The 26,262-nt window shown below is 34.0% G+C and overlaps 1 protein-coding gene across 5 annotated transcripts in view; it reads left to right on the top strand.

Moving 5' to 3' along the window:
* The window catches only part of FUT8 (fucosyltransferase 8), a 111,775-nt gene that overhangs the window by 32,008 nt on the left and 53,505 nt on the right, over positions 1-26,262 (top strand). For 2 of the 5 annotated variants that reach the window (XM_032691250.1, XM_032691251.1), the window contains 2 exons: positions 14,963-15,057; positions 24,265-24,690. In XM_032691250.1, the coding sequence (XP_032547141.1) occupies positions 24,488-24,690 (203 nt within the window). In that variant the 5' untranslated portion in view covers positions 14,963-15,057; positions 24,265-24,487. Of the gene's footprint in view, positions 1-8,832; positions 8,839-12,087; positions 12,106-14,962; positions 15,058-21,771; positions 21,889-24,264; positions 24,691-26,262 lie in introns of those variants that run through there. The other 3 variants (XM_032691252.1, XM_032691254.1, XM_032691255.1) reach the window with 3 other exon arrangements.

Genomic DNA, 26,262 nt, shown 5'->3' with positions numbered 1-26,262 from the left:
ACACCTGAAAATCTCATTTTGATTAGAAGAAGGGAAGACATAGCATAGATAATAATTTTCTGAGCTTCTCTGTTGATAAAAAGGCTACTTGGCAAGCAAAGATGGTAGTCATGACATATTAGAGTCAGGGCAACAAGACAATGTAGTAGAACATTCAAATAAGATGGAAAGAAAGGAAGGATTGCCATTGGTCTTGCAGATGGAACTGAGACCTTGTTTTCTGGCTCAGGGAACAAGCATGTTACAGACTATTATAGAGGAATCCCAGTTCAGTTCTTGGTACCATAGTCCCCTCTGCCAACAGGATATTAATATACCCTTACCAAAGTCAGTGTATTACTGGTAACGTTTTTGTCACAAATACCATGTAAAATACAATGTGCACAGTAACACTGAGTCTGTGAAATCCATTCTTGTCTCAAGGCATTACTATCTGCTTTTCAGCCAGCCAAATGCATATTCAAGCATCATGTTGCATCTTCTTATGCAGAAGTTGTATTACTCCTTTCTACTCTCTAGACAGTAGGTAGAATTTCACCTGTAGGTCTAATGGTAGAATCCTTCTGAATGAATGTTGGCATTGCAATTCTGCCACTGCATATGTCCCTGTCCAGGAAATATGCTAATGTTTTCACAAAGTTCTGTTTTTAAAAGACCGCTTTTTGCACCTTCCTTCCTAGCCATATTAGTATTCACGGTATTATTTTTTTAACTGTAGAAAAGTACTTCTTTCACCTCTGTGCTTAAGATTGGCTTAGGAAGGTAGAACTGCCATAGGTCTCTCTTGTCTTGATTCATCACAGTTTAGAAATTCCATTGTCTTAAAATATTTTTTCCTTCATGTTACAGTTGCAGTGCTGGGCAGAAGGTCGTGTTTTCAGTGGCTCTTACTATGTGATAATAGCTATTTACTTTATGTTTTCCTTGAAGCAGATGATCTGGTGACTGATAGTAGTCTGGGATTGCAAATTTCTGGAGGGCAATCTTTTCATTTTGAGCCATTGTCAAATTACTTTGATTTTGTTGTCAGTGTAATGTGCAGTCGTGTTTGGCATGAACATAATCTGAAAGATTACTGATTGTCCTATAACTGGAAGAGTGAATGAACTTATAACTTGTTGCTTTTTTTCACAGACCCAAAAGCACCACTCAGCACTGTGCAGGTGGTCAGTGAATACTTGCAGCAGTTTGTGGTTTTTGTGCATCATCTGTGCCATGCATCCTTTCTTCTTGATTGTCTTGTCTTCATTTTGGTGTGGTTTGGTAGTTGCCGAAGTCAAACAAATATGGAAAAATTATGTATGCTATTGTTGTATGTACATAACACTCATCTGAGAAGAATTAATGTTTCTTCTGGAGGGTGGCAGAATGAAAACTGGTGTGATAAGCCACAGGTATTTTATAAAAAGGACACTAAAAAACCACTAATGAAGTTGTGAGAAGTGGACTCTTGAGCTTTCATAATTTCCAGAATGCTGTGATTAACATCTCACAGAGCATTGTAAAACAGTTCGTATAAATCGTATCTTAGTGATAAAAAAGGCTCTGGAAAGTCAACTGTATTGTACACCTTTCTGTGGTTACAGGATTTTGTGAACAGGGGCCAGAATGTTTACAAAAACAAGTGATGTGCCACTGTTAGCAGTAGTATGATAATTAATCCTTTCCGGAAAAAAAAATTTTCCAGTGTAGCAGTACTATTAAAATAGGTTCTTAAGTTATTTTGCTAAACATATTTAATGATCTTTGTATTTTTCTGTTACTAAACCATTTCTATGTTAAATTCACATTGAGATTAAAGATGCTTACACTAATTTTGTCCCACTAGTTCCATTAAAACAATTCATCTAATTGTTTTCAATCTGCTGATCTCCATGTTTTCTTACTGTTTTATAATGTTATATCCTGTTTTTCCTGGTATATTCCAGAAAACTAGTTTACATGTAGCTGGAATCTCTGTTTTTCAGTTAATAATTGTTGCTGTTAACTAATATATTCTTAAAATGTATTCTGATATAAAATGATTTGTATGATGAATCTGAATAACTAAACTCTGTTGGATGGGAAAAGTTAATGCTGATACTTTGGAAATTATTTTGCAAAAACTGAAAATTGAACATTCATTTTACATCAATGCTTCATAATATATTTGAAATGGTATATTTCTGAAAATGTTTTGACTTTAGGTCAAAAGTAATGGCGTGTACATGTACTCTGAACATGCTACAAAATCACTGAGAACTCTTCCACCAAACCTAGATTTTTCAGCTACCAGCTTATATTTAGTTTTGGCTGTTGAGTACAACAGGACTATTCCAGAGAGTGTTCTTAGGATGTGACCATTGTAAAATAATCTCTGAGTTTGGGAGCATTTTACAGCAACATATATTTAAGTGGATTAATATTTTGATGCCTCACTAGAGCAGGGATCATAGCATGAAGCAAGGTCAAGAAAAAGGAAAACTCCATCTCTGCTCAAAAAATTAGTGGAATATAGTTCCTGAATTCTAATGGCTTCAGAGAGTATCTTAATAGAAGAAGCTCTCCACCTGTCATTCTGTGTTTTTTTCTTACACATGCCTTTTTGGAACACTGATCTTTCAGTCTTGAACTCTGCAAATCCCTCAAATTTGGCAGTACTTGGGGTTTTTCCCATTTTGCCTTATGTCAAAGGATTGCTTATTGCCTGCTTTTCATTTATTCCTTTGCATCAGCTTTTTCATAATTTAGTAACTGTCACTGTTGTAAACATATCATCTAGAGATGGAGTTCATGGCAGAGGGGATGAGATGTTTTCCAAGAGCACATCAAATATAATGAATAGGTTTTGTGTGATTTCCTAAAATCTATGGATTTTCTCCAGGTCTGTATATAATGAGACTCAAAACAGACTGTAAAGAAGCATCAGAAGGAATAACCTGTAGCTTGATGCAGAAAATAATCAGGACTTTGATGCAATTTAGTACGTCCATACATGCATGTGCCCTTTCCACATGGACACTCCCTAAGTCATTGCCAGGTACTTCTGTTAGTATCTTGTATTCCAAGTATCTTAATCTGTGCCATTTCTTTAGAGATGTTAGGAGCATGTTATGTATCCATACGTACACAGAAAAGGATTCTTTTTTTAATTTTGGTTTATTTTCTTTATAGCAGTCATAGTATGAACAAATGTTTTTTCCGGTTTTCTTTTTTGTTCACAGCTACATTATTTTTTCTGAAATGTGATTTATTCTGGTACTCAACTTAATGCTGCAAGTATTTTTATGTTTCTAATTCCTGACCTGTTGTGATGACTAATCAAATGTTGCTTTCATCTAGTAAGATTGTTGTGTTTGTGAATTGATTATCTTTGTTCAGCTGCTGGATTTCTCAGTGTGTCTGTTCAGTGTTCTTCAAGGCAAGAACAATTTTACCATTTGTTTTCCTCTATTCCTCTGGACCAGTTCATGCAGTCAAATTGTGGAGAGGGTTCTAAGTTTTTCTGCTGTGTGGGAGTATTTTCATCTTTCTCCACATGTCATTTAATTAGACAAGATTAAGGAACAAAAGATAAAAATATCTTTTTCTAAGCAAACAGGGAAGACAAGTTGTTTTATAACACTTTAAGAACCATATAATCACTAAAATTTTATTTTTTAATATCAAATGCAACAATTATTTTGGGATCATTTTGGTAGAGCTGATTAAAAAATGTTTAGAGGAGCCCAATGTTTTTCTTTATTCATTGTCAGAATAAGTTGATTTCCCTTCCCCCATTGTCTTCTTGATAAATCTCTTCAGTGTTTTAAATTAATGATCCTCATTTCTAAAATCGTCAGAACTATATGTAAAGAATGTTTTGATGGTGTATGATTGTAATGATTTATTTTGTTTCATACATTTTATTTATATCCTAACATTAAGTTTGGTCTATAATACACCTTTTTTTTCATCAAGCAAAGAAAATCTGAGGGAATTGGGCAGGAGAGAAGAGTAAGCTTAACACTTAAAACATTAAAATGTCCCAAACCATCTAACAATCAAGCTAACAGAAAAACCTCAAATTCAAACCAAACCAAATGCCAAACAACAAAAAAACCCCTTATGTCAAACTGTTCCAAAAGTTTGTATTCTGTGTGGGAAACCTTTCTCAACAGCACTGTGAAATGTTGACCCCCACTCCTCCCTGAAAACAGAATTCTTTCATAGGTTATACCTGCATCTTAATTGACTATACTTTGGTACTAGGACCAAATCCTATTCATTTGTATACATAGAACTGACTTTCTTGTGTAACTATTGCTTATATTAGGCTCTGTACCAGAAAACCAGAAGCTGTCATATTTAATAGAACCTTATTTTAAAAGAATTTTGAAGCTGGTCTTTGAAGTAAAAGGTATGTAAGCTTAACTCCTGTGCCAAATAAATCTGGAGCAACTGTGAAAAAAAGTTATTTGATATGTATTTAAGTATGGTACATTGAAGAAGAGCCAATGTAGAGGTGAGCTGATCAATAAACTATAATTAAGTTGCCTGGTTTTGGCAAGGCTTTTCAACAATCACTTTTAGAAAAACAAAATTCTTCTGGGAAAAGAGAAACAGTCTTTTTGTGAATTTGTAACCCCATAAGGGAATAGAAAAAACAGAATATATGGTTAATTTTCATAATAAAAACAGTGTAATGCAAGGTTTCATCTTATCCTGCTATGCTGGGTCATGTGTATTTCATCGTAAGAATAAATTATCTGGAAAAAAGGGTCTCTTGAGTTAGTTTCTGAGTAGAATCTGTATAGGAAACTTTAACATTATATTTGGTTCTAAATAGTCTTGGCATAATGTTTACATTTTAATTGAACATTTTTTGTGCATTTCTCTAACATAGATAGGGAGTGAAGGAAGTTAGAAATGAGTACACATTTGGGAAGAGGTCGTCCTGTGGTTGGGTAATGAATAATAAAAAAATCTGAATGGTACTAAATGAAGCTGTGCACGTAGCATTGTGTTACTCAGTACAATATGTGGCAGCATTTTTGGAATACTATGTGAAAAGATTAAAAAAATTATTTTATGTTCTATGAACATAAAGCTGAAATTGGTAATAATGAAGTTTTTGCGCAACACTTGCCATCTTCACCCCACTCCCACCCTTGTCTTGTTCTGTATTTGACAGGTACTGTTGTATGTACACCTAAAGAGCAACCAGCACATTTTTCAGTTTGGTTCATTTTGTTGTGGTTTAGGTTTAACAAGTGTCAAAGTACAGCTTTAGGTTCATTTCTAGTTCAAGGAAAACTAAGACTTTGGGTGAGTTTGTAGATGGTGTTTAATAAACTCACTGTGTTAAAGTTATCATTCAAAACAGTGGCCTTAAGTGTTGCCATTTTCTTGGCTATGATCTTAATATGCATTGCTAAAGAAAAAGAATAGGAAAGAACAGTATTGTCTGACAGTTGTTGCTGTTTATCGCAAATAATTTCTTTTTGTGTGTTGCAATACAAATATTCTAATAATATTTTTAAAACCTGCCTGGCTTTTGACAAGACATAAATGTTTTTATACTTATGCATAACCAAGTTTCTTTAAAAGCTTATTATTATTTAATAATGTGAGACAAATGAAAACATTCTGTTTTCTTGTAGATATGGTTGTCAATACACCATTATTTTTGCTAGCATCAGGAATCTCTTTTGCAGTTTGGAAAGCATTAATAGATCAATTATTTAAAAAAAAACAACCAGTGTTGAATTTTTGATCACCCAATGCTATCTTAGACTTCCATCTATCATGATTGCTATAAAATGCAAGGGTATATTGATATACATAAAATATGTATTCCACTGCATGCATGTTTTTAAGAAGTTCAACTACTTGTGTGTGACTGAAATGCATAAAGATTCCCAGTCTCAAGTTTGGATCTGAAATAATTTATTTTTCTCTGGAACCACTTGTGTAAATCACAGTGAGATAAACTCAGTGTATGTAATTTCCCTTCCATCAATTATTTCATGGAAAGTTATTCCTAGAGGAATCTTATGAAATGTATTAATAAATACTTAGACTGATACTGTATAAAAGTAGGAAGTACTGGTTCTTGTTATATGTAATTAAGGAACCTTTTTGTAACATTATATATATTTCTGTGAAATAACAAGTAACAGTTTGTAATCATAAATTACATGCCCATCCCTCCATTTTTTTCTGAAAGAAAACAAAAATATTTTGCTAAATATCTGGTATTTGAAAATAAGTTTCTGAAAATCATTAGCTAATAAAACCACCCTGATTTACTACAGTAGTAGGATGTTGTGATATTGCATGTTTCCTTTTCTCTTCACTGTCTTTCGCTTATATTGCTATCTTTAATATCTATTTGAAATGTATTTAGTAAATAGATAGCAAAATTCATCTGCCTGTTGTATTCTGGTAGCTTTTTTTTTTTTTCTAGTTTCTTTTATTTAAGAAAGCTTATGTGAGTTTTGACCTCCTAATGTGTGAAAACTGATCACTATGCTTCTGAAGACTGATGACCACAATGTGAAGTAGAATATCTTGCCAGCAGACCTATAAATATTTTAAACTGCTAAAGCATTACACTGACCATAGCAAAAGCCTTAACATTCACTTGTATTGAATAAACACTGTGGTAGTGACAGGTAAGATAGCAATTACAGAGGTAATTAGTAGTGGTGCTTTAGGTAAAAGTAAAAAAGTACAGCATTCTCATTTAACCTCCGTGTTATAATTTAATGAAGGAATTTAACGCTTCTGTATTTTATTCTGAATTTATAAAGAAGAAATGTTATCGCAAAATTTTTACACGTTTTCTGAAAGGAATTCAGTGTGAACATTCCTTCTGTCGTACAAGCTGTTTAAGTGCATAAAGAAGGCTAAGACTTTACTCCAAATAAATGTAGTGGCAGCTACTAACAGTCTTGAAGTCATTTATGTGGAATTAATCAATACCTGAAAAGGTGGCTTAACAGAACATAAAACTATTTTTCAGAGGAACCAATTATCGTAGGATTTTCAGTCAGGCGATATTATTATTATTGCTTGATCCAGTCTACAAATGTGTTCATATTAGTATTACATTTCATTTCAAGTTGGTGCCTTTATGAAAATTCTGAAAACAGCAGATGTATGTGGTCCAGGATTATTTAGATTTATATCAAGTTTGAATTAACTATGAGCAGAAGAGAGAGAGTTAGAATTGCATCTGAGATACTGTAGTGATATGATTAGATATTGTGATGTCGTTATAAGTCAATGTTTGCAAGTTGTGCAGGTTGAGAAAAAGAAGATTATAAAATACAAGTTGTATTTCACAGATTTACAATTTACAATTGTGTACCGATTGTAAAATACAGTCAGAGTTTTGGTGGCTGTTTGATTCAGTCTCTATAAAAGCATATGTATATGCAGCAGGCAAAAGCTGTTGAAGAACTGGTATATCTGAAAAGTTCAATTGAGCATAAGAAATTTTTTATAAAGAAAGAATTCCAGTGCTTGTTATGTTGATAGTATTGTGTGGTGATGGATAGAGCATGGGGAGAAAATCAATTACCACTTTATCAGTGTTATTTGTCTAATTTTCTATGTTTCTAATTTGTCTGTGTTTTTCCATGCACTACACTTCTGGGATATTTGAATAGCAGACATTAAGAATTTTTAGAATTTAAGGCAGGTAGTGTTCCCTGACCTTTGAAAACAAGTTTTAGTACATTAATGTGCTTTTTTTTAATCTCTGACAGACTTGAAATGTAATTCTTTATGATTATTTATATTTTAAATGAAGCCTCTGGTGTTTTGGCAGTCTAAATCTTCTACTCCATATAATGTGATTAGAAAATAGGTCAGGCACTATTGCACTGAGAATGCAGTGTTGGTACTCTGTGGTTTTTTTCCCTTGAATAATTGTATTTAGTAACTAGTTTTTTATTTGACATCACTTACACAAATGCATGTAAATAAAAAAAAAGGAAACATGAATAGTTCTCCAAATTGATGACTGAATGTAATTTTGAAAAGATTAAAAATAATTCAGACCAGTTTTTTAAAAATTAAAATATGTGAAATCCCATAGATAGTATGGGGTTCTGTTTTGTTTCTGAGAATTCTCCTGTATGGTTGCAGATGATACTTTGGATATGTATGGGTGCTAGTGGGAATGCCAGTTGCAGGATCAGGATCTAAGTTAGGGGTGCAAAGCAGGAACAGTAAGTCCTTTGAATACAGAAGGACTGAATTATACTAGCAGCAGCACGTGACACCCTGTGAGCCCTTTTGTTTATTACACTGTTTTGAAAAGTGCAGTCTGCTTGTGCTTTAAATAGTACATGTACACATGAAATGGTGTATATTTGTAAATTAAAACATGAACACCAAGTGTTGGTATGCTCAGATTTCATTAGGATATAAAAATCACAGACAATTACAAAATTTCTTTGATCTTGTTTTCTGAATAGGCTGCTTTTTGGAGCCTTTAAGTATGTTTGTGCTAGGAATGCCTTATTATTTCATAGAAGAGCATAGTAATCACTGCGTTTACTAAAATTATTATTGGGATTTTTTAGTCAATTTGTTATGAGCAGTTACAGACAAAATGTGTCCTGTAACAGGTTTGTTTCCTCTAAGCTTTGATACTGATCATTTTATAAACTACAGGTAAAAAGTTATGTTTCATGTTTTAGTTTACCGTCTGAATATCTTTTATAACATTTCTTCTGTAAAAATGTCTGCGTTATGTGATAGCCCCTCATCTTTCTCTGATTTCACATGATTGGGCACACATTGCGACTTCTGTTTTTCTGCAGTTTGCTGCTGCTCTTCAGAAAAAGAAGAGTGTGAGAGTCTTAAGTAAAATTTATTTGCTCTACTATATATTTAATCTATATTAGCGTTGATATGGTAAGACTTAGTTTTGCAAAGGTTGTCCCTAAATTCTCCAGCAGAGAATTCAGATGTTGTGCATCTGCAGAATTCAACTCTTGCTACCTACTTCCAAATGCAATAGTGTAAACTTAATACTTGACATAAAAGGAGTTAAACAAGAAGCTAATACCTTCAAAGATGTTTTAAACTCAGTAAGTTTTAAACTCATCTGTCATTTCCCCTTAATGATGTGTCACACCAACTTTGAGAGGAAAAGGCTTTGACAGCATTATGTGAGGTTTTGACTTGCAACTTACACACTCCTGTTTTATTCATAGCCTTATTATTGTACAAAATACTTTGAGTTTTTCAGTTCCTTCACTTTTAAATAAATGAATATATCTTAGATCAGTGGTACTTGTGGGCCATGGTCACGGTGAGAATCACTTGCAGAAAGCAATCAAGTTTTGGTGGCATGGAGCTCTATGAAAGCTGTAAACCAGTGTAAATTAGACAACATGAACCTATATGCTAATGCAAATAAACTGCTTCCCATACTTGAATTAACTTATTAGATGTGTTTGGGTTTTTTTCTGCTTTGTAGCATGTATAAGTTCCGTGTCCCAAAGTAAAACTTTTCTATCTATGAAGAAGAAAACTGGATTCCCAAGGGGAATTTTTACAGGTTAAGATCCATATATTGTGGCACGGTGGAATTAAAGTTAAGGCAAGTACTTCATCATATGGCAATATTAGTATTTCTAATCCTTGGTAAAATTTGTCTTGTTCTAAAGAAGCATTGCATAAAACACAGTCAGTTTAAACTAGAAAATGGTGATACAAAGCAAGTCTGATTATTTAGATAATGATCACATTTGACATTCTTTCCCTGATGTGGCCCACTCAAAACCGTATTCTGACATTTTTGTTACTGGGTTGTCAAATCACCCAGTCTCCAAGCCTGCCATGTGTAAGAAGAAAGGCTTTTAGCTCGGTTCTGTGACTCTTTTTTTCAGCATCTGAATACCATATAGTCTTGACTATGCTTTGATTTTGCAAAACCTCCTAGTTGCAAATAGCACTTCAGTTTTCTTATGGCTGCCAAGTGTCATACATTTTTGCATAACTATTACAAACTCAGCAGCTCTATCATCTGCCTGTTTTTCATCTTGATTTATAAACATCCAGCTGAGTTGTGAACAAACTGATGTTAAGTTTCTTGGTTATTAGATTTTTGCATGTTGCTTTGATGCCAGCCAAAAGAAGAAAGATATTACCTCTGATCTTGCTTCTGATGTTTACAGCCATTAAGGAATGACATGGGGAAGCTAGTGAAAAAGATTTAGTGGAGAGCTGCAATGCCAATGAGAATGGAAACATCAAATATTAGCTTAAGGTTGTCCGTTGCTTTTTGTCCCACTCTGTTCCTTTCTCAAGGCATCTAGATTATTGTGCTGACGATAAGCTTCATTTTCCCCAAGCGGAAGAGGCAGCTGTACTTTGGTCTCAGAAGAGCACTGAAACAGAAAGCAAACATTGTATGTCTGATATTGATAAATTTGGGTTCTAATGCAAAATTGTGGAACAAAGTAACATCTTGGGTGTAAAGGAGCATCTCATTACTTTGTGAATTTCTTAATTGTGGAACCACATCACATGCAGGATGAAAGACCTTACCTTACTGCTCTATATTCTAAATGGTAGAAAAGCAACAATGTTCTTCTTTTAGCTTCTGATGAGAAGTTCAGCTTAATTCAAGAGGAATTTGGAAAGCAATAGCTTTTTTTTTTTTTTTTTTTTTAATTGGGCTTTTTGTGGCTTTTGGAGAAAAAAATCAAAAGTCTGGCTGTTGTGGCAGAAAAGTAGTCTGAAAGATTAATGACTAAGTGTGTTTGCATACATTTTGACAAGATCATGCTAGGAGGCCTTGGGGTTTGTTTTTCTAGAGAAGTGTTGGCAAATCTGTAGCTTACATGTGGTGTAAATGCAGCTCACATTTTAGAATTACATCATGTGACCAGTAGTGGGGACATGCTGACACAGGAGCTCGTGGTTAATAGAAATCCCCAGCTACTGAAGCAGCAGTGACATTCAGCAGGATGTTCTATCGAGTCTTGTTCAGGGAAGCTTCTGAACACTTTATATTTTCAGGATATGTGCTGTGAACTATGTGATTATTGTCAAAATTTTGACATGCAGCTGGATAGGCTAAAAAGATTGGCCTTGTTCATGGTAGAGGTTTACTGATCTCCGGAAGTATTTCACGGAATCAGGGGTGTTAAGTTTGGTGCTCTATTGAACATACTAAGCTCTAAGTTCTGCTAAAAAAGGGATGCACCTTTTCATCGGCTCTCATATGACTAATGCAGGGCAGAAAACCCAATTCTTTTCAGCCTCTTGATTGAACTACTATAGGCTTTTGAAAGCATTTTTGGTGCTTCAGTTAAAAGAGAATGAGTAACTGAGAATCTGTTACTTAGTGAAAGCATCTGTTTCAGTGGCTGATGCCTTTATCTGTTTTACACTTGTGTGTTTAGGAACTACTTTCCCCTTTCTCATGAGCAGAATTTATCCAGGTTGAATTTCTAATCCCCGGATTGTGTTATGTTTTTGTTTGCAAGTGTAAGAAGCAATTTGATGTCACAAATTCTTTCTTTTTTAACACAGATTATGTCCTTGTAACTTCCATAGCCTGTTCTTTTATTTCATTGCTTCCAAAGATTCTTACTCTGTATTTTCTTTTGGAATGAGGTTTCTGCAAGGCCTATCAGTAGTTTATTAACTTATTACTCTGAAGGAAGATCATGCTTGATGTTTGAAATTTTATTATTCATCATTGACTGTGGCTGTATTAGATTAGAGTTGTATGAAGTCAATACAGTAAGTAAAGAGGAAAAAAACCACTTTTACTATAATGTAATCGTCCTATTCATTTTCCAAGACAATTTTTATCTTACAAAGACATTTAATTCATTTGGATAAGGCAAAAGATAACTTTTCACTTTGCTGTGTTTCTGATTAATGTATTATCTTTGTAGTTAAAACAGGCTGTAAAGCTGAAGACTGCTTTATCCAGTGCTTATTAAAATGAGTCCACATATATATATATATGTATAATTTCCTTGGAAGAGTGTATTGTTTTTGCAATTGACTCTTTTATCTTTCTAAAAGAAAAATCACCAATTACTTTCTATCTGTTTGACAGACAATCTTGCATGTATTTGACAGATAAGCTGCTCTTTTTCTTTCAGGGTACAATTCTGTCTTTTGTTCAAAATTGCATCAATTGTAAAAAAAATTAGAAATTACTGTATCTTTTTTCAAGCTTTCAAATGTAACATGTTACAAAAATCGTGAGCACTTGTATTTATTACTGTATCTAAAACAAAGGAGTGCTTAGTATTTTCAAACTGTATTTGTTGTAATTGTCGATGTAATATTTTATCTAGTTTAGAAAAGTTATTACTTCCAATTAGTTCTTAACTCCTGTTAAAATCTTTTGAGGTCAGTGTTCTGTGTATATCTTTAGCTTAAAAAACCCCAAGTGCTGTGGGTACAGACTTCTCTGAACCGCTTCTGTTGTGATAACTGAACCTCTAGGTGTTCATATAGCATAATTTTGAGAATGTTTGGTCTGTGAAACTAAAATTACCTAAATTGGTGGATTTGATTGTTTTTTATCTCTGAGCAGGAGCTATATAGTTGAAGTAGGATTAATAATGATACTTAACTTTATTGTGGTTTTGTTGGTTTTGTTTGTTTGTTTGTTTGTTTTGTTGTTGTTGGTTTTGGTTTTTTTCAGTAGAAATAAATTTAGTAACTACAGGGGCACGGGACCCTCAGTTGGCAATAATTTTGATGTGATTCAGCGTAGGCTTTCTCCTTATCATTATCTCCTCAAAGGAAACCAAATGTTTTTTATTTGAAAAAATGCCAAGTTTTATTAGAATAACAGTTAGGATAATTAACATTTTAAGTATTGCAAACTCAGTGAATAAGAAAGAAAGAAGAAAAGGAAATTTTTTTATTTTACCAAATTTTTCCCTGCCTACACTGTCATTGTGAGTCTGCTGTTGTTTCTACTTGGTTGCAGTTACTTCAGTGACTTTAAGCTGTGAACTGTGCAGTGCCCTCTGATCTGCTGGAAGATTTTCCTATCATGTCAAAGGTCAAACAACCTGTTCCCTGCTCCTTGCTGCAATTTCTTTATTGGGTTGCAAGCTCCTGTAATGGAATTTTCTTGACTGTCATACTGCACAGTTTCTTGAATTCTGGATCTGAGCATAGTCATGGTATCTCCAAGGAGTGCGAGTTGCCTCTCTTTCTCTAGGAGGCCGTACCTGATGTGATCATCTTAGAGAAGCACTAGATTGATTGGGAACAAGCAAGCAGAATGCCTTCTGCCCCCCTAATGCTGTCTCTCAGAAAGAGTGGAGGGCACATTTGATGAAAAACTCATCATGAGGTGGCAGTGTGTACTCACAGCCCAGACAGCCAACCAAACCCTGGACCACATCAAAAGGAGTGTGGCCAGCAGGTCGAGGGAAGTGATTCTCCCCCTCTACTCTGCCCTTGTGATACTCCACTTGGAGTACTGTGTACAGTTGTGGTGTCCCCAACATAAGAAGGACATGAACTGTTGGAGCAAGTCCAGAGGAGGACCACAAAGTTGATAAGAGGATTGGAGCACCTCCCCTATGAGGACAGGCTGAGAAAGTTGGGGCTGTCCATCCTGGAGAAGAGAAGGTTGTGTGGAAACCGTATCGCAGTCTTCCAGTACCTGAAGAGGGCCTACCGGGAAGCCAGAGAGGGACTCTTCACCAGGAACTGTAGTGATAGGGCAAGGAGTAATGGATAGGAAGAAATTTTTTGCTGTGAGTGAGGTTAGACACTGGAACAGATTGCTCAGGGGGGTTTTGGATGCCCCAACACTGGCAGTGTTCAAAGACAGGTCGGATAAGGCCTTGAGCAACCTGGTGCAGTGGGAGGTGTTCCTACACTTGGCAGGGGAGTTGGGACTAGATGATCTGTAAGGTCCATTCCAACCACTTAACATTCTATGATTCTGAAGGTCTTACTACACTTTACAAAAGGCAGGCCTTGGAGCAATATGTGTGTTGTCTTTAATAAATGCTAAAATGAATAAAGAAGAATTTTGTTTTGAGAGATAATTTGTGGTTTTGGGTGATGAAGAGAGCTTATGTTTTTTTGCAAGATAGCAGGAACTTTCTTGAAACTTTGGGAGTTGTATTCTTCTCCTATGGGATACTTTTAAAGAACTATTCAATTTATCTGTATTTTGTTTTCTCCAAGTCTCCTGATTTGTAATTTCTCCAGTTACATTAGGTGATTATTCTAGTGACTTTTAATATTTTAATTGCAAGAAAATTAATTTTCTTTACAAGGTTTCCTTAACGTATTTATATTTTTTATAAATGATAACATATATGAAAGAATATACATGAATACACTTGTATTCATTTTATAAAAATTAAGGTTAAAAATAAACATTCTGTCCTGGATTTTTTTTTTATTTTTTTCAATGTGAAAGTTAGATTGGTATTTTGAACAGGGAGTAATGCTTGGAGATGGGGAAACAATTATTTGACAAAACTGCTAAATGACTGAATTGCTTTAATTGATTATGCAGATTTATATCTTGCATTCAAAATGTATAACATCTTTCAGCTGCAAATTTGATAGTATCTGTAAATATTAATGACTCGACTTCAAACATAGGTTTGAAGTTGGCAAATATTAACTAGGGAAATTGGGGCCTGGTGAGACTGACTTGTACAAGTCACTCATTAATTCAGTACAGACCCTAAAATATTCTTTGATTTAATTCTTTGATTGCTAGATCACATTGTATCTAAACTAGATACAATGCAAGATGGTAGTTAAAAATATTCTGATTTAGTGATTTATCTTTGTGGGTAATCCATGATTAATTAAATAACAAGCAGAAAATATGATACTTTAAAATTAAACATTAGATTCTTTCTCGCTGTTATGATACAAGAGTAAATCAAAAGGAAGATTTTTTTTTAGAATGTGAAATACTTTTGTTTGAATGTGAAATTAAAAGAGCTTTCTTTTTTTCCTTCAGTTACTAATTTCACTGACTGCTGGAATAGTGGAATTGCATGTTAACCTCCAATCTCCATGATGCAGTTGTGTTTATTTCCTGCTGTCGTGGAGAGGGTAAGCTGTTCTTCATATGTTACATGGTTATGATTTTAAAAAATTACTACTATTTATGTGAAAGATAAAGTATGTTGTACCATTTGCATGCTGTGCATATTAGAATATTTTTTTTCACATCAAAATCTATAAAAGTGCCTTTATTTCATGGAATCTCTTTATAACTGACTTTGGAAAGTATCTCTGGAGATCTTCTAGTCCAATGCCACTGATCAAGTAGGATCAATTTGAGTGGGTTGCTCAGGTCTTTGCCCAACCTCCAGGGATGGAGACTTCACTAACTCTGTTTACTGGACTTGCACCAGTATGACCATGTGATGTACTAAATACAAAGAATTTAGTACCTGTGGTCAGTGCAGGACAGGAGAAATATTTAAGAATATGTCGTTGTCAATGTTATTAAATTCTTAAAGAAGCCAGATAATGAGTAATTTAGTGAAGAACCTTAAATATCCCAAAATGATTTTGTCTGTGGCATCGTCAGCTAGAACCTTGTAGGGAGCCTACAGAAGTGTGCAAAGAGCTAAGGTTATAAAGATATGATGTAAAGCCAGGAGTATATATTTATTGGTGTCTGTTGAGTGTAAATGAGAGAAGCATGAGGAGATTCAGTACCAAAGTGAAAAATACATGTAACTAGATGCAGTTGGATGAAGACCCGGGTAATATTTACCAATTTGAACATCCACAAGATAATGTAAAGGAATATAATAAAATACAAAATAATATTAGAAATTCTTTTGAGATGAAAGAGTTAAGACCTTGTTCATTAATGGGACTAAGATTATTATTCTGGATAAACACTCAGCTATTTGTGGTAGTTAGGGATCACTGAGAGAGGAGGAGACCTATAGAAAATAAGTGTGTACATTCCTTAATTACTTTCCTACATGGTTCTGATTGAACTTAGACTTGTAAGGGAAATTACAGTTACTATTCTTTCTTCAGTTCATCTGCTACACACCTTAAAAACTTGAAAAAAGCAGTAGCAACCTTGGTTTGGTGATTTCTGTCATGTCTTCACTGGTCGTCAGTCATTGAGGGAATTTATTACTGCTACTTGGGTTACAAATACAGCAACTCTGAAGCTGTTAATAAACTCTCCGCTTATATTCTACATATGTTCATCCTGTTGACTTTATTTTAGTTGCATCAGTAAATATTGACTTCCTAAATGAAGAAGAAATTTGGCAATTACTCCAAAGTAATACCAGAATCTTCCCCTACATTCTTCTACTTTGAATGTTTTTTCTGTATTATAATATGTATTCTGCTAATGCTTCTAAATGAATCTTAAGATGACTCTTCTCAAGCTGATAATCTTGCTTTTATACTCTAGCTTTTTAATTGCTCAACTTGTAGTAATTCCTTCATAATCTCTGTAAGTTGGAAAAGTCATCAAGCTTCCACACTCAGTGACAGAACCTCTCCAGCCAAATTTCAGGAAGGATAAATCACACTGCATCTTTCTCCAAAGGTTGTTCTTGTTGGTTATGATTTGTTTTCTAACCGAATTAAATTAGTGGGCCTGTAGCTTTCACATAGTTAAGGAAGTCCCTCCGTACCATCTCTTCCTGCCAGGGAGTTTTCTGTGATGAAGATCCAAAATTGTAGTCTTTGAAAACTTCAATATTGAATAAATTTCCACTTGCAATGAAATTGAAAAGGGTGGTGAATTCCATTAACAAAATTTTAATTTGATAATAACCTGCAGATTGTGTCAGATGAGCAGGCCATATTTATTTATGTAAAATTATAAGGGAGCATATGAAGAGAAAATCACTCAAATTGCTCAGAGCAATCCATACAGATATCAAATTAGGCTTTACAGAAAGAAACAGTAGTAAAGAGGAAGTTGTGGATGTAGGAGTAAATCCTAAGCAAGTTTCATGATTATATTTACTTATGTCCTGTACATGTGAATAGAAGTTAAGAAGAAAAAAAGAAGTAATTTTATACACCAATTATACATATGTAATATTACAAATTTTTTGTCCTTGTTCCAGAAAAAAAGAGGAAATGGATAGTTTTTATGGGTAGAAAAAACATACCTGCAACAGTGAGTTTGAATAGGAAACTAAAGGAACTTCATTTTGGGTATTTTTAGAACACAAAACATTAATACATGCTCTGTGAATGGGTTTCTCTTCTCCAGTTGAAGAAAATAATAGATACAATTTATATGTTAATAAAGGTAATTAAAAAGTTATAGATGAATTAAATACTTTCCGAATTGTTTCCAGTCAATAGCCTAAAAATGTTTTGAACTAAGTAGGATAAAGTCTCTTGGGATTTATGTATATGAATGCTAGAATTAGAAATAATTACCAGTCCTGGCTTGATCACAGTAGTCTGCAAAGCATGAAGACAAATTTTGAAGAAATGAGAATTAACAAAGTAGAGGTAGATAAAAATGGAAAATTAGATAAATGCAACACAGATCTGTTGTCAAAGATTTTTTATCTGTATTAATCTGGGTTTGCTTACTGTTTCAATGAGGTAAATTTCCTAATGAAACGTAGTTTGGGAGAAACTGTATGTAAACTCCCTTTCAGCATTTCTTGGCACGTAGAAAGTTTTGAGTATTGAGTGAGAGAAAAGGTAGGTGAAAAGTGAAATCATTCATTGGAAAAGGAAGTAGCTAAAGGGATGAAGTGACAGGGACTTGTGCTAAGAGACACCCTATTAGTGCGGTGGATTACTTGTGTTATTCATTTTGAGTGTTTTCAGTAGTGACAATGTCACAAAAATATAATAGATTATATTGAAATTTAGGTCACAAAGTAGAAGAGTGTTCTAGTGGGGGTCAGAAAAATGTACAATAATTTTTTATTTGGGATACTGGAGTGGTAGAATGGGATAAAATGTGATAACACAAGGTTAAAAGGATGAAGAATTTCTTTGTATAAGATAGGACCTTATAAATTTGAAGAGAGACAGATGCAAAAAGATTTGGTGGTATTATGTCCTTGTAAAATGGTTGCTGACTGCCAGAGTAATGTGGCCAGGGAAGACAAATCCTATTCTAGGATATATTACAGGAGGCGGGTCCGAGAGAGAAAAGCAAGTATTTGTTTCATATGAGACACCAGCAACACCTTGTGTAACATATAGAATTCTGCTTCAAATATTCTCTTAAGTCTTCATAAAGGATGCATTGCATACACCATGAATAATATTTGTAATGTTTGCTTATTTTTATCAAATGTTACAGAGGCTTGTTACCTGTTACTTTTGTCCTTTGATACTTAGTTTTATTTTAATATTGTAAAAGGATTATTTCGTTAGGTTCTAATCCTTTGTCAGAGATTGTACCATCACATCATCATTATATGGATTGGAAAGTTGTTTTAGTTTTCTTAGAGCACAACAGGCTCTAAGTACGGTAGCATGCTCTCCTAAGAAGATAATTTTTATGAGTGGAATCTTATAAATACTAACTTTACTTACTTAAATTTACTTTTAAGTGAAACTAATGAGGTTGGGAAGGTTCAATCTAAGTTGTATGTACAGTGTAACATGCTTTTTGAGTGTTTCAAATTTAGTGATAAGTCATTGTGATAGCTCTTAAGTAGAGTGAATTTCATGTTTCATACATCACACAATTGTAGGTGATGAACATGCCATTAAATATAGAGCTGTATATGTTAGCTATAGTGAGGTGTGAGTATTATTTAATGAGTAATTTTTTTTCTTTTCAACTTACATAAGGTATGCTTTTTTGATTGAATTTAGGTCAGTAGGTATTTGAGCCAGAAGGAGACTTGCTTAGTTCATTTTCAATTTAATCTAAAGTAACTTGAAACTGTACATTACTGAGAAAAATTGTACTGCTATTCTGGGACCATAATTCTGAAGAGCAAGCAAACAGAAAGAGCATACAAAAGGAGGAGATCTCTACTGCATCACTGAATTTGTTACTGAAAGCATGTTTGGAATAGTAAGTTAATAAGGACCTTATTTAAGTCATGGGATATGTCCTTCTGTTTGAAATTAAGTATTGGGCTATTCAGGTTTCTAATTCGTAAGTACCTTTTAAAGCTTTAAAATAACTAGAAGGCTTTATGAAAGAAAGATATGGAAAGGTAGTATGTATTTATTTTTTATTGATAAATCGTTTATTCTATGGCAAAATAACTTTGACATTTCTCTTTAAGATATTGGTGCTACACTTCAGTCTCTTTTTAGTTATAATTTTAATGAAGTTAATGTTCTCTTTACGGTTCCCTTTAGTCATTTTGTAAACACTTGCATTGAAGCAATTTTTTTTAACCAAATTTTCCCTGATAATTTGGTAACAAAACATTTTCATGTTCTTACAATCAGTTCTGGCTTATGTGTATAGTATGCACAGTTTGATTTACCAATTAAGACTTGAAGCAGACCCTTATTTTTATGTAAATATTCTGTCTTCTCTTAATGGAGTCTAAATAAATTTGTGACACTAACCGCATTTTCTGGGCTATGTATTTGGCAGTAAATTTGGGTGATAGCTGGGCTCTTATAAATGGGAAATGATTTCCCTGAGAGATCAGATTGAAACCCTCTTAACTGGGTATAGTGATAAATTTTAAAAGAAAATTGACATGAAAGATTGCTCTAGAGCTGTTGGGGGGAATAGAGGAATACATTCTTTTTCACTCTGTATATCCAGTGTAAGCCCTTTGAAAGAGATAAAGGAGATACTTTATTACATTATTTTAGAAAGTGACATTATACAAATGTAGTCAGCTGTTCTCAAGATCCCCTAGAAGGGAAAATAATCTGAAATTGCAGGGAAGAAAATGTAAATTAGCTAATTGTCAGTATGCTATGTTTTGACGTGCTTATGCACTGGAAAATGCAGGGGTATGGGTAAATCCAATCAAATGTAAGACAAGAACTTGTGGTAAATCTCAGGGGATAACTAGTAAATTAAAATACATGGCTTCCTCTGGTAAAATAAAAGTAACATAGTATTCTTAGAATAAGGATTCGTCACTATATAATAACATAAATTTATAATAACAATATTCATTGCTATTTAAATATTATTCTGTCTTCCACTTAATAAAATATATTGATTGGTACTGCTCTCCTACATCTTTTAGGTTTGGTGGGTTTTTATTTAGATGGTATGATTCATGTCAGGTTTGAATTACTGCATTTCTTGGCTGCTGCTATGATTTTTTCTAACTTGAAGCTCATGTGTTCGGTCTTGGCAGTCCTGAGCTTAGTTTATAGTATGAAAACTCATAAGCAGCTGTAGAAAATTAGGGAAGTGTAAATATTGACATAACATCTTGACTTTCTGTCAGGCAGATATCTGTGGTATATGTCTGTGTGTGGAGATCTTTCAGAAATCTGACACAAGCTATAAATTGAAGAGTTATAAAAATGTGATAATTTTTCCTTTTTGTTTCCCTATTTCAGCTTTAATTTCTGCTAGTGTTTTGTGTATTATAATTTGATTTATGGACTGAAATAATGAATGGCAGAATCATAGAATGGTTTGGGCTGGAAGGAACCTTAAAGATCATGTTGTTCCAACCCTCTTACCACAGGCAGGATTGCCACTCACTAGATCAGGCTGCTCAAAGTCACATCCAATCTGGCTTTGAACTCTTCCAGGGATGGGGCATCCAGGGTTACTGGATGCCTCATCCCTGGAATGTCAAATACGTTGACATTTTGCATTCCCAGAACAGTATGAAATAGAAGAAATAATGTGAAAGCCACATTACAGTACAAAGTCAGTTGTTGAGATTTGTTAGAACTCATGTATAATTAGATACACCACATTTGATGTACAGACTGACTGTTTAATATTAGTTCAGAATGTTCTTCTGATTTATTCAGCTAGTTTGACATCTTTATTTTATATTTAACCATGATCTAACTTATAAAAAGATCAATGACATCAGCAGAGATTGATAGAAATCAGATAAAACCTGTGAGGACTTGGTTCCATTTAGCCCAATGATGAACTGGTGTTTTATAGAACTACCAATCACAGCTAAGTCCATTGCCGATAGCCTTCAAAGTTCATCTCTACACAACTCTACACACTGATTAATTGATTTTTTCTAATTTTTTTTTCTTCAGTAAACAGCATCTTGATGACCTTATGATCATTGCTATCAGACTTTTTTACCTCTTGTTTTACCTTGCTTTTCAAAGCATTTATGAATATATCACACTGTATGAACTCTACCATGGGTTCAGAGAGGTCCCTGATCATTCTTTCAACTTAAACATAGTCTTACTGTACGTTTCATCTCTTTTAACTCATGATGAACTTTCTTCTTCCATGCAGTTTAGGTTTTTTGAAACATTTTGGTGACCTTGTTGAATGTCATTTGAAAATCCATGTTGACTAGATCAACAATTAGGATTGGTTCTCTCTTGCTGATGTGTTTGTTTATGCCTTCAAAAGACCTTCAATAAAGTTATGAGACACAATTTCTTTTTAAAAGCCATTTAGTACTTTTTTATTTTTATTACATGGATCCTAATGTCTGTCGATTTATTTCACCTTACAATAATTTCTACCAGTTTGCCTGACATGAATATATTTTTTTTCTGCCCTGTAGCTGCAGGAATTCCTCCTGTAGCCCTTACAATTAATTCAGTTTAGTGTTTTAATTTTCCATTGCTTTGCTGCATGGTGATTATAAGTAAGATGTTACACACTACTGTTAATAATTAAACTACTGCATTCTTTAACTTCTTTAGAACTGTTGGAAGAGTACCATCTCTTCCTGATGACTCACTATGTTAATTTTGTGGATTTGTTTGATAGTCTGATCTACTGTTGTTTGAGACAGACCAACACTTCCTCTGGTAAAGAAGGTACCTGATTTGTGAGCCTACTTAAGCTCATGTTTTATAAAAAACAGATTAAAAAAAAAAAGAAAGTCAATATTTTCCTTGCAAAGTACTCTATAAACAGTTCTTATATACTCTTGTCATTTGTGGACCCTGGAGTCTCTAGTAAGCTATCTACTTTGGATAAAAGGTTTAGTGTTAATTTTTATGTGGTATATATTCCAGAATTTAGTCTTATCTACTTAATCACTTGACCATGCTTATAACTTTCTTTACTAATTATAAGTCACCTTTACTTCTTGTTTCAATTAAAAACATGGTATCTTTCCCCGTGGTGTGAAGTCCATTTCTCTTTTAAAACAGTTCCCTTTCTTGAATTTAATCACAGCTGTAGTGCAGTTTTTTTACTTTATTTCTCCTAGGAGGCAGTCGTATCTGAGTATATTATGCAGACTGTTATAAAATGGTCCTCCTTTCTGATCAAAGTTCTGCAAACTGCTTATGACTAAGTCAAGAATTTTTAGCAGTAGTTTTTTCTCTTAAGCAGTAACTTTATGGTGTCTCTAGCATCTGTTTAGTCTCTATCGCAATTCCCAGTATAATATTTACGCAATCAGTAGAGGAATATTTAAAATCTCCTATTATTTTTTTCTTTCCACTACTGTCATATACTTTGTGATTTCACTTACCATGTTGCAATCACAGTCAAACATTTTCTGGGTGATTGTTAGTATAGATATAAGAATGCACTTTCCCACTTAAACCTGAATTGTCAGTCCATCAGGCATTTATCATTCTGGCAAGTAACTAGGCTTGCTTTGCTTATAGCCACAATCCACTGTGGGTTGGGAATGGCTTATTCTGTTACATGCAATGTGGGTTCCATTTACTTATGCAATGATCTGTGAAGATTATTGGAAAAACCACTGTTTTCCTGAAGGCAGTCCCATGCTTTTGCCAAGCTATAGCAAAAGCTGTATACAGCTTTCTTAGAGATCTTTAGAAAATGATGTGGCCCTTAAAGTGGGCTTCTGACATTACTTTCAAAGAAAACTGATCTGCTTATAACTCCCCTTGTCACAGATACATTAGGTGGAAAAACCTGAGAGGTACTACAAATAGTTTCCATTTCATTATCAACTTTCAATTTTCAAATAGTTGGTCTTGTGTACCATCGTATAACTCATAAGTGAAATTTTTTTGCCTCTTTCAAACGTATACAAACAACCCCCCTTCTAAAAGATAACTAGAGAAATTTTTGAGCATTTTCAATACTGTGTTAACGTTATTGCATCTGGAAATGCATACTCCAGGCATATCTCCATAAGTGGGTCAGTTTGGAAGTTACTGCAGTTTGGGAAGACTTTTCTCTAAACTTGAAATGAGTTGGAACAGGATAACTAAATGAAATTAAAAAGAAGCTAAGGTTAAAGAAGGATTAAACAAAAAAGAGTAATTTGAGAGAAGGTAGGTGTGGATAGCATCTCAAAGGAAATACTGTGGATTTACAGATCTGAGACTTCAAAATATGGGTTATTTTGGAAATTGAATATGAATGACATATATATATATGCCTTTTAAAAAAGGTAGGAATTTTACATTGCTGAGAAAGGAAGTGAAGGGAGAAGTACTTAAGAAGATTTTAGACATACTGTCAGTTAAAATCTGTTCTAGATAGAATGAGGAGATTCTTACACTCATTAAATGACGTTTTGCCAAGTAGAAAATGAGTTGAGGTGATTTTTCGTTTTTTAAAATGCTGCAGTGTTTTTATATGGGAGATGATATTACCTTTTGATAATTTTTTTGCATTTTTATAGTTTAAGAATAACTTATCAAAATGGGTTTGATAGTTTTAAAACAGTAGAGAAGTGTTTCTAAAACTTAGGTTTCTAAAGCCATACCTGGTTTTCAAATACTTGCAAATAGCAGAATATGTTGTTACAGTGGCTATAACTCCTTTGTTACAAAGTGGAAGTCATGGTAAAAATGGAGAAGAAAGTAAATAAAAGTAAAAAAAGTGAATATGTATTTGTAATTAAATAAAAGCTATTTGTTGATAGTAAAGGAGACTGTCAACTTTAACACAGAATGATTTTTGAACTATTTTAATGTATAAAATGACACATAAATTAGTAAATATTTCTCTTATAAAGAACAGTGTTTCTTCTGGCCATTTCAAACCCAGAATTAGTTGTATATTCTTTGTCATTCATTCGTGAACTCAGCTGTTCTGTGGAAAGTTAAAAGCTTATTTCTTTGTCTCTGTGACAGAAAGTAGTAACATTGTCTATTATCATTCCTGAACGTTAATGACAGTACATTTAGCTTAATTGCAATCCAGTATATTTTTACATATCGGAATTATAATTTCAGATTTTTTTATTTTTTTTCCCACAGAATATAAATGAAGAATGATGCAATATTAATGATTTCTATGTACAGCCCTATAAGAATCTTCTTTAAGGACTTGCAGTAAGATAAACACTGAAAATAGTTTTTCTCTGGTACAATGTGGTGAAGCAGAGGAAGTGAAATTGTCCACCTTTGTACAAGCTAAGGACTTAAAATGTTTGTTATTTTGTGAGCAGAAGCAGTTCTGGAGTGAATTGAACTTCTGAAAATGCGGCCATGGACTGGTTCCTGGCGTTGGATTATGCTTATCCTCTTTGCTTGGGGAACTTTACTTTTTTATATTGGTGGACACCTGGTACGAGACAGTGAGCACCCAGATCACTCTAGTCGTGAGTTATCCAAGATCCTCGCTAAACTTGAACGGTTAAAGCAGCAAAATGAAGACTTAAGGCGGATGGCAGAATCTCTCAGGTAGGATCTAAAAGTAATTAAAACTGTTCAGAAAATGGTTAAAAATGAAATATCAGAAATTAAATTGTAAGGGTTGTATGTGGGATTTTTTGTAAAGTCATATTTAACATTTAAAAGTATAGATGAGTGTTTTAATCTGTGCTATAGTAGCTGAAAATATATTGCAAAGCCTTTAAACAAATAATGTACATTTAGTTCTGGTCTAATGTAGTTATTATTTAACAGTCATTATTTAATGGTATGCAAGTATTACTGTCACAATAACAGGTTCTATAGGTGATTCACCCCTCAATGCCAACTTCAAACAAATGCAATTATTATGATATTTGTACAACTTAGAACAACTAGTTCTTTACATTCTGCATGCAGTATCTGGAAGAGCTAATTTTAAAAACACTGAAAACATTTGTACAATTTGTTGAAGATAAGCTGAAGATGAGCTGCAATAGATTGCTGCATTTTATGAATTTTTTTATCTAAGTTTTCTTCCTTGCTGCTAAACTTGTAGAAATACTTGTAAAGTAGTAGGATCATCTCGCTTTTTATAATTATTTATTAGATTGTAGATGGGTACATTTACAATTTACAGTGTTTTCTTTCACCTTTTCAGACAGACAGCTTTTAACATAGACTTATGATATCTCCTTTCTTAAGAACTTGAAAGGGAAAGCTGCTTAGGCAGATTGGACCTAAGTATGTGGACATCACCATGTGCAACGTAAAAATCCTGGTGGATCATGGGGACAAGAGCAGGTAGAGAAGGTAGGAAGGTAGAGAAGAGTAAAGCTCAGTATAATATAATATACTCTCCCTTCAGAATGGGAGGGTAATGTTTATTTTAAAAATCTATAAATGAGCTGAATTCACTTACCGTCTCTTTTACAACTATGTACTCACAAGCACCAGGAGATGTGTGTAGCACTGGTGTGGCCAGGATCATCTGCGTAGTACATGGAGAGTAAAGGGCATTGAAAGTTGAGTCTTCATCATGTCCCTTGGTTGGTCCTTGCTTGGCAGGCAGAGACTGATTTTGGAGTTGCCTTTTAATACTCTCTAGCAGCAGATGACATTTTGGATCTTCTACCTTGATGTTTTGCTTCGTATTTCACAGGAAAAATTATAGAATTGCACAAATGTGTTTTCTTTACTAGGGTGTTGTAGGGTTCTAATCCTGTTTTTGTTACCTTATCTTAAAGTCAGTTTGTTTCCGCCGTTAGTTTAATGAAATCACACATATGGACTGTAGCAGTGAATTGAATACCTTTCCTCTTAACCCTGTCCTGATGTTTCTTCTGGTGCATTCTCTCTTTCATGAATAGCCAGGGCTATTTGATCTGGTAGGCTGGTAGGCTTCCCTGCCTTGCTGAAATCTTTTCTCATTGCACTCTGTTCCTGGTTTCTGGAATGCACTGTAGATGTGGCTGCGCGCTGATGAGGCTTCTTAGCATAGGAAAATACCTCAGCATTCAGAGGTGGAGAAGTGCTGCTGACCCAAGTGCTCTCTACAGTAAGAACAGATAATCTTCACTTTGAGTAATGTGGCCATAGATGGCTGAGTGGGCTGTAGTTTTC

This window comes from Chiroxiphia lanceolata, chromosome 6, assembly GCF_009829145.1.
Source record: "Chiroxiphia lanceolata isolate bChiLan1 chromosome 6, bChiLan1.pri, whole genome shotgun sequence".
NCBI classification, from domain to species: domain Eukaryota; kingdom Metazoa; phylum Chordata; class Aves; order Passeriformes; family Pipridae; genus Chiroxiphia; species Chiroxiphia lanceolata.
This window is presented reverse-complemented; position numbering and strand designations above follow the sequence as displayed.